Genomic DNA, 12983 nt, shown 5'->3' on the forward strand with positions numbered 1-12983 from the left:
ATCTTCAAATGAACTTGTGAGCATATGTGGAATTGAGTCCTAGCCAGAAACTGTGTGCTACCAATTACCAAAGGGAAAAATAGTGGTACTTGCATTCACGATATTGAATTTTTATAGTGTTCTGATTTTTACCAATAGAGGACTAGAAAACCTCATTTTATTAATGTGAAATAAACCATATACTTATTTTACTGTGTTATTGGCGAAATTGTTCCTTTATTTGAAATAACAGCCGGCGCCAGTACTTCCCCTTTTTTTCTTTGTTTATCTATCTAAGGGAGTTGACCTCCCCTGTACGGGCTGCCATTGACAGCGCACTCTCTATCTTTTTAAATCTCTCGCTGAAGCTCAACAGAAGATGGGTGATGCAACAGGACAACGACCCAAAGCACAGGAGTAGATCAACAACAGAATGGCTTCGACAGAAGAAAATACGCCTTCTGGAGTGGCCCAGTCAGAGTCCTGACCTCAACCCAATTGAGATGCTGTGGCATGACCTCAAGAGAGCGATTCACACCAGACAACCCAAGAATATTGCTGAACTGAAACAGTTATGTAAAGAGGAATGGTCCAAAATTCCCCCTGACCGTTGGTCTGATATGCAACTATAGGAAACGTTTGGTTGAGGTTATTGCTGCCAAAGGAGGGTCAACCAGTTATTAAATCCAAGGGTTCACATACTTTGTCCACCCTGCACTGTGAATGTTTACATGGTGTGTTCAATAAAACATGAGAACATATAATTGTTTGTGTGGTATTAGTTTCAGCAGACTGTGTTTGTCTATTGTGACTTAGATGAAGATCAGAACACATTTTATGACCAATTTATGCACAAATCCGAAGGGTTCACATACTTTTTCTTGCAACTTTATGTTAATTATAATTACTTTATTCATTTGTATTACAGGTATATATATTTATTCTTTACAAAACAAGTATTTTTCCATTTAAAAGTAATTGGAATGGAGCATTGGCTAGAGGGGCAGGCTTGGGGAACGATCACTAGTATTGGGCATATTTGCTCTACAAAGCCTTTTGCCGTATCAACTGTCAGTACAGGCTCTCAATAGGTTCTTTAAGGAATAATTATGATTGGCATATGTTATATGATGACCCACTCATATAATAATACTGTACTTCAGTCAGTGGGCTGTGAGACCTGCACATCACTAATTGTTACTGTTGTTGTAGGGAACACTGAATTCCTATATGTTGCTGACCCATCGGATAATACAGTATTCTTACAGGCAGACAGTAGGGTGACAGGTTAATAGTCTACCAGTGACTTACCCAATTACATTGACGCCGACCTCGTATCTTGTTGGTATGAGGAAAATTGCTTCATTATTTCCCAGTGTGCTTTCATCTACCTCATTGTCACTGTGGGTTAAATACAATACAGAAACATGAAACTGATGATACATTTTCTCTTTTTGTAACTGCATCTACGGAACAAGCAGCTAAAGTACTAATAAGACAATAAAACAGCATGCCTTTTTAGGTTGAATTTATTTTGGTGTTTTAAGTATGACAAAAAAAGGTTATCTGGAGTCATTTCAAATACTACTGTAGCTAATGACTTGTCTCAGTGTCCTGGATTACCAACAAACAGGGCAAGTGCCGTGGTCGCCCAGGAGCCCCCACAGACTAGGGAGCCCTTGATACATAGCTACCGTACATCACCAGGGTGGGGGGCACTATGGTGGGCACTGTGGCATTTGTGGACTGGGACTCTGTTTAGATAATATTAACTGGGGGCTCTACTGTGTGTTCAACATATTATAGATTCACTTTTAAATACATCTCCAGCATATCATAGTGACACCATTGTTGGTAGGGTACCCCACAAGTTAGTTGCCCAGGAGCCCTCACCAACCTTAATCCGGCCCTGGTTTGTCAGTCTTCACCTCATTAAATAACATATATGGCTTCTCATATGGCAATTATGTATCTGTACACTCAGCGGCCACTTTTATTAGGTACACCTGCTTGTTAGTGCAAATCTCTAATCAGTCAATCACATGGCAGTGACTCAATGTAGAGAAGAATAGTCAAGAGGTTAATTTGATGTTCAGACGCAGCACCAGAATGGGGGAGAAATGTATCTAAGGGACTTCAACCGTGGAATGGTTGTTGGTGCCAGACAGGGTACTTATCTCTGAAACTATTGATCTCCTGGTACTTTCAAATAGAACAGTCTCCAGCGTTTACTGAGGGTTGTGCTCAAAAATAAAACCCAACATCAATTGAGCAGCAGTCCTGTGAGGAAAAACACCTTTGGTAATGAGAGGTAAGAGGAGAATGACCAAACTGGGTCAAGGTGACCGTAACAGAAAAAAATTATGCGTTTCAGTAGTGGTACGCAGAAGACTACTGTATCTCTAAACGCGCATCATACTGGACATTTTAAGGGAACATTAGCAGAAGGACGCAGTGTGTTCTTTTACTCCAGTCAGCTAAGAACATGAATCTGAGGCTGCACTGGGCACAGGAACATCTGACATTTTAACTAATATTGCCTTCAAGTTGGTGTAATGGTGTGGAGAATATTTTTGTTGGCACACTTTAGTTTCTTAATACCAACTGAGCATCGTTTAAATGACACAGCCTGAATATTGTTACTGGTTGTAATCATCCCTATATAGCCAGTCTAACCAACTTCTTATGGCTACTTCCAGCAGGATAACTCGCCATGTCACACAGCACACCTCAATCTGGTTCCTTGACCATGGCAGCAAATGAATTGTACTCCAAAGGCCTGCAATGTCACCAGATCTCAATGCAACCAAGAACCTTAAGGATGCAGTGGACCCTGAGATTTGCAGCGTGAATGTACAGCGGACAAATCTACGCAACTGCTATCAACAAGCTATCATATCAGCATGTACCAGAGTCTCTATAGAATGCTTCCTGCACCTTATGGATCCAATGCTACGAGTAAATCAGGTTATTCTGGGTGCAAAGAGCCATATCTAGTACCAAAAGGGCGCACTTAATAAAATTAAATATGGACATTTACCATTTCACAGTTACATTAATTACAAGGTCGTCTTCCGCTGTGCTGAGGGAGCTTGAATCCAATAGGAAAGAAAATTCTTGCTGTGGAAATAAAAATAGGTTAGTTTTTCTCAAAAATGCTTCTTATATTTAATTGACTGCGTCGGATTCAGAGATGGACGCAAACCTGATTTATACACAGCTGAGAGAATATCTGGCAACTACGCATGTATCTAAGCCGCACTGCGGTCTTGCAATGGCGGTTGCAGAGAGCATTTATTTGCAAAGTGATTGACGGTCAGGGACAGTATGGGGGCGGTTTCTGGGGAGTAGCGGCAAAAACTCAGCGGGTCGTGACCGTTTTCAGGACCTGTCTCAGCCTGCGACTGCAATCTCGTACTTAGTAACAGCGACTCCGGCGTCTCACATCCTGCGGCCAGGCTGCGCAACCACAGGGCTACGCAAAAGTCTGATAATCAACTAACCTGCGACAAATGTTACTTCTATGTACGCAGCCGCTGGGACTCGCAAAGCCGCCTGTGGACGCGCCTAAATATAAATCCAGGCGGCTGCAGCATTTGCATATTTTCACACAGTTGCTGTTTACACAACCACAGCTGCAGCTGCATTAGTGCACTTCTCTGGACTGTGCTCCTATATATGTACCACCTGCACCCTGGTGAGTGATCACTTTATCCAAAGCATATACAGTATTACATCTTCAGGTTTTCATTCTGATTGGTGCATGCTGTAATTCAATCCTAGTAACTCTGGGATATCGGCCTACAGTATATTTGAAATTGTGTTGTTTTTTTATTGTTGGTATTTTACATGCTTTTTAAATATTATTTTTGTATACTTTATTCTGTCTACATATATGTTTTATGTGATATATTTAAGTTATTTAAGTGGTACTTGTGATGTTTTAGGTTTGGGAAACCTTTTATTCATGTAAAAATATATATTTTTTAACAGTACAGACATTGGTTCATTACTGATTTATGTCTGAACTCTGTCTGAACTTTCGTACTTATGGGGTTGAATCAGTGAAATTAGTGAAAAAGTGGACCAATCAGCTTGTACATATCATTTTTATAGCATGTATTTGATAATTTGTAACCTGGAAGCTGATTGGTTTCTATGGGCAACTTCTCCATTGGTCCATTCTCCACTCTTTTCACTGATTGGATACCTCACACCCTCACTGTGCCAAACGCGTCCCACAGGTTTTGCATATTTCTTTCCCTTCAAATCTAGCCACTCCTACGCAAACTGATTCATGCTGCCCTCTGTAGGTTACGCCCAGTATTGTTACGCTATGTCACAGTAATACATCTCATGTCTGTTGTTCAAAAACACAACATTTCAGAGAGTTATTGGGCTCATCAGATATTAGGGACACTACTGTACAATGATCTACAGGGGGAAATGAATCAAACCTCCCTATATGACACTCATGGGTGTAATATTTATATGTGTGAGCAATGTACATAGTCACACCACACTACTACACAGCTACACCATTATGAAGCCAATTGCTAATCTCTCATCTAAAATGCTGATTCTAAAGAGTTGTGAAGCGAGATCTACATTATCAAAGCCACTGACCTGCTCCTGATAATGTGTGTTATATGTAGAGAAGCCAGAACTATTTCACCTTTATTCCCCTAAATAAAAGGCACGGGTGACTATTTGTGAACAGACCTTTGAGAGCGAATCGATATACAGATGACCGATGTTGCAGCTCAGACTTGTCAATTGATTTTCTTCTTTATTAACTGCACAGTTTATCTGTTTTTCCACCTGGATGTAAAGGAGAACCAATAAAAATGAAGGTGAAAAAAATATGACAAACTAGTATTTTTTTTAAAATTGTCTTTATTCTACCCGCTCATTTACTTAAATAGTATTTGTTTACTTTCTAGCTCTAGTTCTAAACTATTTGCTACCTAAATACACTCCATCATTTCTCCTTTTATTGCCCACTGTATTGTTGTAGCTGTGTGGCTATATTTCTACCTTTGCTTTTCTACTTACAGTAGGTCTCACTGACTTTTTACTAATAATCTGGGAGGGATCTGATTGGATCCCTCTCAAGAAGGATGTGGATAGAAGTCCACAGGATTCTATAGGGTAACATCAGCAAAAACTAGCATTACCCTCCGCACCGAAGCCCTGGCATGAAAACGCGTCCGAAAACAGGCATTTTACCTTTAGTACATCCCGCCCAATAACTGATAACACTGTCTACAGCTGAAGTAGCCAAAGCAAGCCCTTGTCTATCTCACGTACATGCACTGAAGCACAACACACAGCCCCGCTCTCTCGCTAAGGGGGACATTTACTAAGCAGTGATAAGAGCAGAGAAGTGAGCCAGTGGAGAAGTTGCCCATGGCAACCAATCAGCACTGAAGTAACATCTATAATTTGCATACTGTAGAATGATACAGAGCTGCTAATTGGCTGATGGGGCAACTTCTCCAATGGCTCACTTCTCCGCTCTTATCACTGCTTAGTAAATGTCCCCCTAAATCCTCTATATCCTCACTCTACCAGACTCTTCCCCAACTGCCATTGCTTCAATCACTCTCTCAAAACTCTCCTATTCACTCATGCCTACTAAACTGATCTGTTCATTTCCTCCCACCTCCTTAACCCCTTTATACCTTCCCTATACACCCACTCCTCTCCTTCCCAGGGCCAGATTAACAATGGGGCATATGGGATTACAGCTCCAGGCCAGCACATAACAATAGGCCCAGAATCATGACAGAATCATTCTAGGTATTAGAATTCAAATAGTAATTTCCTCACAAAATAAGGAAATCATTCTACTTTTACACTTTAAAGGGAGATGTATCAAACCTCTGACTCAAGGTGTGATGTACTAAGCCTTGGGGAGAGATAAAGTACCAGCCAATCAGCTCCTAACTGCCACGGTACGGGCTATATTTGAAAAATGACAGTTAAGAGCTGATTGGCTGCTACTTTATCGCTCTACGCTGTATCACTCTCCAGGGCTTAGTACATCTGCCACTCAATGAGAGAGATAAAGTAGAGATGTATCCCAAAGCAATCAGCTTGTCATTTTATAGACTGTGGTAGATGGTTGCTATGGGCAACTTCTCCATTTTAGCTCTCTCAAATGTTGGAAACATCTCTCCTTTAGAGAGACCTTGTGGTTGATAGTGGAGGGGGTGTACACCCCACTTGGCACTGGCCACGCCCACACATCACTGACCACACCTCCTACCCTTTTCACAATAGACCCTTGATCATTTTCAGGCCCATGTGGCCCTTAATCTGACCCCGTTCCTTTTCTTCCCCTTTACAATGTAAGCTGTTACAAGCAGGGCCCTTGCTCATCTTGTTTCATCACTCCGCTTAGGCCTCAGCATATAATTATGTTTATATGTAATTATGTTACTTTGCTAAGGCTAGTAATGCTAATAATAATAGTAACATATCAATGTATCTTAGCTAGTGGGAGCTGGTGCTCTGCGAATGATTGGCAACACATACCCAATCATGCGGAAAGCCTAACGTTGCTCCATTTCTACATGAGTGAATAAAACAGAGATATCATACAATGAGACTTTGTATCTAGAATCCAAAATCACAATTGAATTTTTAAATAAATAATTATATCGAAAATGATAGCGCTTCATTTTGTTTGATATTCAGTTTTTGTATCTAGAACACTAACTTTAAATGTTCTTACTTGTTTTATATTATCATTCTCTTAAGAAAGCAACACCGCCCTTTATTTAACAGCCCGCCAGTTGCAGGTACGGAAGTGGTTCCTACGAGTTAGCCCATATTTTTAAAGGGGCAATAATTTAAAAGGCAAAATTGGGTTGGTTCTGCCTTTTCATTTATTGCATAAGGGCAATAGTGTTATTGATAGTGTGCTATAGAAATATTACCAGATCCAGAACTTTGATAAAATACAGTCCTTTGGGAAGCTTCATGTATAAAGTAGACTGATAAGCATCATTGCCAGCATTGTACAGTGAAATATTGATCATTAAAGTCTTCATCCCACCAAGCACAAGATATGTTTTATTTTCAGATCTGCAGAAAGAACATAGAAATATATATTCAATGGTGGTACAGTGAATTTTAGTAATAAAATGGAATGTGATTTAAAATACAAGGCATAGGCAAATGCAGGAGGGGTTTCCAGTTGCACTAAAACCCCCTTTCCAGACAGCCTAGTCAGCAGCCGCTACATGCAGTATGAAGGGCGTAATGGAGCATCTGCACATGCCCGGTGGCAGCAGATTTTCCTACCATGTCTGTGCGTGTGTGTCTGTGGATCTAAGTGCTCAGTTTTCGCACCAGAGAGAGAATATTTTTTTTCCAGCTACATCAGACACATTGGCCCTCATTCCGAGTTGATCGTACGTAGCAACTTTTTGCTGTTCATGCGATCAACTAGACGCCGCCTATAGGGGAGTGTATTTTAGCATAGCAAGGCTGCGATCGCTTGTGCAGCCCTGCTATGCTAAAAAAGTTTCCTGCAAAACAAGACCAGGGTCAGACTTACCCTGTGCGACGGATCCAGCGACGAAGGTCCCGGGATTGATGTCAGACATCTGCCCTCCATACGCCTGGACAAGCCTGCGTTCGGATCTCCACACCCGGAAAACGGTGAGTATCCGCCCTGGAACGCCTTGCCGCTGTCAATCTTCTTGCGATCGCGCTAGCGATCACTTTCTTCTCTCTTCTGGTGTGGCGCTGCGCATGCGCAGTTCCGACCCGTTCGCACCACTGCGTGCGAACAGGTCGGAATGACCCCCATAATACCATAGGGCACGCAAAGTAAAGTAGATGCTGTAACCCCTAACAACCAGATTATGCAATTATTCAGATAATGTTTAGAAAATTACATGTCTTGTTACTATGGGTTACGCAGCATCTTATTTGTCCATCAGATGTCATAAATACCCCCCATTACTGTATATAGTTGTTTGTGTACAACTTCCCCTTCAGTCACAGTAGTAATGCCAGAACCAATGACTTGTGAAAGTAAAGAAATCATTGTTGCCTACTATAGTGGTCCAACATCTAAGTGTCGTATTGTCAGAACTCTGTTACATTTACAATTACAATCACTAAAAAGTGACTCAGGTAGGTGTAGGGGTGTGGTTCATCAAATCGACAGTGTCTAGGTCGACAATGTTTAGGTCGACCACTATAGGTCGACAGTCACTAGGTCCACATGGATGGAAGGTCGACAGGGTTTCTAGGTCGACATGTGCTAGGTCGACAGGTCTAAAGGTCGACATGAGGATTTTTATTTTTTTTTGGTGTCGTTTTCTTCGTACAGTGACCGGGATCCCAAATTAGTGCACCGCGTCCCCTCGCCATGCTTCGGGCATGGTGCCTTCGCTCCGCTGCCGCTTCGCTCGGCACACTTTACCGTTCCAATCGTAGTCCACGTGGATCGGTAAGTATGAAAAATTCAAAAAAAGAAAAAAAAATGTGAAAAACTCATGTCGACCTTTAGACCTGTCGACCTAGCACATGTCGACCTAGAAACCCTGTCGACCTTCCATCCATGTCGACCTAGTGACTGTCGACATATAGTGGTCGACCTAAACATTGTCGACCTAGACACTGTCGATCTTCAGACCGGATCCCCATGCGTAGAGTTCCTGGAAAACCAAGTATACATCATTGTGGGATCAGTCAAACGTTTTTAAATAGAAGTTCCACAGAATATATCTCCCAATTGGTAATAAGATATTATTTAGGGTTTATTTATCAACATTTTGCGTATGATAAATGGTCAGCTCCTAACTGTCATGGGAGCTGATTGGCTGGGGCACCCTTTATCATATGCAGCAAGTTTTATCATTCACAACATGTTTTATCACTTGTTGATAAATGGGCCACTTAGTATTCTTTGCTACCTTCTGGTTGAAAAGTGAGGCTATGGGGGGAAGGGGGAGGATTAAATTAGCCACTATAACCTATTTATAGATTTTTTTTCTCACAGCCCCATAGCAAGTGAAAAGTTTGGGAAAATCCCTATTTTAAGGTAACAATGTTGGGACTTGGGGCCCGATTCAGCATGGAACGCAAGTACGATTGCGTGTGCACACTTCAAAGGGCCCCAGCATGCGGACAGAATCTCACATCTGCAAACACCTCTACCTGACTGACATGCAGAGGCATTCATGGGGGGGGGGGCGTCGCAGTGGTGTTGGGGGAGGGGGGGGGGGTCTGGACAACTCAAGTATGTCTGGACCGTTTGCAGGGCGGGCTGCAGTCACACGCAGCCACTGCGACACAAAACATGGTGGGTAGCCATGCGGATAGGCAGAGGGCTACTTTTAAAATGCGAAACAATCTTTGCAATGATTTGGCATGTGTGCAGGGAAGCAGGGCCCAGCATGCGGGCAGACTTGTCCTGTGCCATACGTCGCCCCACATGTCAGAGTAATGGATTGTAGATGTGCGATTTTTCGCACATCTAGGATCCATGCTGAATTAGCCCCTTGGCTCAGAGCTTCTATCACACACACCCTAATGATCATTGAGCTACAGTTTTTAATTAGCCGTAATTTGGCCAATAATGACATGTCGTTTTGGGGGTGATATTCTGCAAAATGCAGAATAATGTGGTAATTGATGTGGGACAGGTATATTGGGGTGTTGTGTGGGTGTTTTAGGCTTGCAGGTAGGAGTTACTGGTCTTTTTTTTTTAGCAATTATTTAAACGTGGCAAAAATGACAGAAAAAAAAATCTACTTTCAGGTATTTTTATGCACTACAAATGTATCTATAGCATTCATTTACTGAAAAACACTTGCTTTCTATTGTTCTTTCAATGTTATAAAAAATATATGCAAATATCAGCCATTTGGTACCTTTAAAGAGCCCCAAATACTTGGCTTTTGGCAACTAATAGACTTCTATATTTGCACTTTTTGGTGTAATTTCATCCTTTTCCCTACAAATAACACAGCTAACTTCATAGAAAACAATACATTTACTCCAAGAAAGAAACATCTATATGCAAAAACATATCAGCAAACATTTCAAATAATTGTAACAAACTTTAACCACTTAACTGACGATTTTTCCTTTCAAAATCGTTAACATTGTTTTTAAAAATTTATTTTATTTAATAAAGTTGAAAAAGTATTTTTTTTAAATATTTAAACATTATATTATGCACATCTGCAGAACGGATCTCCTCGTCAAAAACGGTGGGACGGCGCAGTTGCATGAAATCTGACCATGCCAGTTAAGTGGTTTTAAATAACCAAACTAAAGGCCTATACACACTTGCCGAGAAAATGAGCGACGTCGCTCATATTCCCCCTTCCTGAGCGATGTCGCTCATTTTCTTGGCAAGTGTGTATGCCGCCAGCGACGATCGATGTGCGGCTCCGCGAGTCAACAACGATTGTCGCTGTTGGCAGTGCATGAATGCTCTATCTGGACTGTCGTCAAGGAGCTGCATGCACGGCCGGCCGCTGCGTGATGTCACTGAGCGATATGAGCGGTCACATCGCTCAGTTTGTACGGGCGGCCGCCGACTGCCCTGCTCGGGAGGGGAAACACTAGCCGACGTCATCAGAAGGAACTTGGGACTGCAGGTGATGACTGGGAAGGGATAATACTGACATGTATGCTATGTCAACATGTTCCCAATGTAGACATCTAACCTAAACACTAACTCAATGTCAACATTTTTAAAATGTCGACATGAACTGGTATGCATTACTATCTATTAAACTTTTACCTTTATGTGTGGCTGTGTCTCAATAAGGATGTCGTTAACAGTTTATAAATAGTTAAAGTACCGTATAATAAGAAAAGAAAGTGATAACGGTAACTTCTGGATGGTATTTTAATTTCTTCTATAAAAAACATGAAATAATGGAAATAACACAAGAACAAGCAGGTACGGGATAAAATAGAAATGCAGATGCAGTTATTTAATTTTAATTATATGAAAAAAATATATAGCGGAATCTAAAAAAAAAAACCCATGTAAATAAACTGCCATTTATAGAACGATCTGGCAGGAAAGCAAAGCATTACTCATAGTACACCTGAGGGAGTCAGCTGGCACAGACACAGCAGCAGAAGGTGAAAGCGCTGCAGAAACAGCCAGGTTCCAAGACAACAGCAAATTAGAGGGGAACGTATTGCTAGCGCTGTAGCAATTACATTTCAGAGGGTTTTTTATTCTTAACTTTAAGAAATGTTTGTATTGTAGCTTAAAGCGTGAATAATATGTGCAAGGTTTAATGGAGATCTGCATACTTTTACATTTGGTAACATACTTCCCCGATCCTATATTCCCTAGTTATTGATTACTGTATTAAGAACTAGAGCTCTTATACATTTTATAAATGTATTTTTGACTAAGGCCCAATAGATTCCAGGTCAAAATGAGAACTCTGCAAACAGGAACAAATAGACAATGGACTATTAGTAATAACAGAAAAATTGGATGTGTACAATGGGGGTCATTCCGAGTTGATCGCTCGCTAGCAGTTTTTAGCAGCCGTGCAAACGCTAAGCCGCCGCCCACTGGGAGTGTATTTTAGCTTAGCAGAAGTGCAAACGAAAGGATCGCAGAGCGGCTACAAAGTTTTTTTGTGCAGTTTCAGAGTAGCTCAAAACCTACTCAGCGCTTGTGATCACTTCGGACTGTTCAGTTCCTGTTTTGACGTCACAAACACGCCCTGGATCCGCCCAGCCACGCCTGCGTTTTTCCTGGCACGCCTGCGTTTTTCCGAACACTCCCAGAAAACGGTCAGTGGACACCCAGAAATGCCCACTTCATGTCAATCACTCTGCGGCAGCCAGTGCGACTGAAAAGCTTCGCTAGACCCTGTGAGAAACTACATAGTTCGTTGTAATAGTACGTCGCACGTGCGCATTGCGCCGCATGCGCAGAAGTACCATTTTTTTGCCTCATCGCTGCACAGCGAACGACTGCAGCTAGCGATCAACTCGGAATGACCACCATAGAGGGAATCAATTGGGCCAATAATCAGTGACAAATCCTGGGTGGGTAATCGCTCCCCCTATCAGGAGGCGGCTGCCTGAGACCCCACATTACATGGTGGCTAGGAGGCAGCCAGAGGGACCTGCCCATGCCATTCCCTGCCAGCTTCTCCATCACAGGTATGCAGAGTGTGGCTACATTGCCAATCATATACTTATTATAATAAAAATAGGACAGCAAGAATACAAGGAGGACAGTCACTTGGACACTGCACAAAACCTCAAAATGCAAAACATCATCTGTGCATTGGCTAGTGTAGATAATGCTGGGTACACACAATGCCACTGTCGGCAGTTCCTGCAGATGCGTAACAGGTCGGTCAGCGGGTTGGCTGTACACACAGTTAGATGTACCAATATATCTGCATGCTATATCAGCATCGGCTGTGTTCCAGGGCCGATGCAAAAATGTCTGTGATCGACATAATTCACAGACATATCGGGTGAACACACCCGCTAATGTACTTGCAATATATAATTTGTTGTACCCAGAATAAGTTCCCTGTTCAGTGCAGAAGTTACCTGATCTCATATCAAGAAGATGCTGTATTGTTTTATACTGCAGAAAACATTCTCAGCATAGTAAGACCTCAGATACAAAGTGTTCCAAAATACGATACGCAGGCACAACCGTCTTCCTTAAAGGACTTTTTTGGGCGGTTAATATGCAAAATCCACATATTTATTTCAAATACTACAACAGTTCTCCAGGATATCTAACAAGTACCTTTTGGATCTGATTATTTATACAGTATTGTTGTCTATGACAAGACACCTCCCCATCTCATGTGGCTGACATCAGCATAAGAGACTAGAAGTGATGGTTAACCTTGACACTCCAGCTGTTGTTGAACTACACATCCCAGCATGCCCTGCTACAGTTTTGCTCTTTGGCCATGCTAAAACTGATGCAGGGCATGCTGGGATGTGTAGTTCAACAACAGCTAGAA

At 41.9% G+C, this 12983-nt stretch overlaps 1 protein-coding gene across 2 annotated transcripts in view; it reads right to left on the minus strand.

Moving 5' to 3' along the window:
- ITGA4 (integrin subunit alpha 4) overlaps window positions 1–12983 on the minus strand; it is a 224226-nt gene that overhangs the window by 25167 nt on the left and 186076 nt on the right. For both annotated transcript variants that reach the window (XM_063933332.1, XM_063933333.1), the window contains 4 exons: window positions 6924–7071; window positions 4702–4800; window positions 3020–3099; window positions 1291–1380 (listed from right to left, as the gene is read on the minus strand). In XM_063933332.1, the coding sequence (XP_063789402.1) occupies window positions 1291–1380; window positions 3020–3099; window positions 4702–4800; window positions 6924–7071 (417 nt within the window). The remainder of the gene's footprint in view (window positions 1–1290; window positions 1381–3019; window positions 3100–4701; window positions 4801–6923; window positions 7072–12983) is intronic.

This window comes from Pseudophryne corroboree, chromosome 7 (assembly GCF_028390025.1).
Source record: "Pseudophryne corroboree isolate aPseCor3 chromosome 7, aPseCor3.hap2, whole genome shotgun sequence".
Taxonomy (NCBI): domain Eukaryota; kingdom Metazoa; phylum Chordata; class Amphibia; order Anura; family Myobatrachidae; genus Pseudophryne; species Pseudophryne corroboree.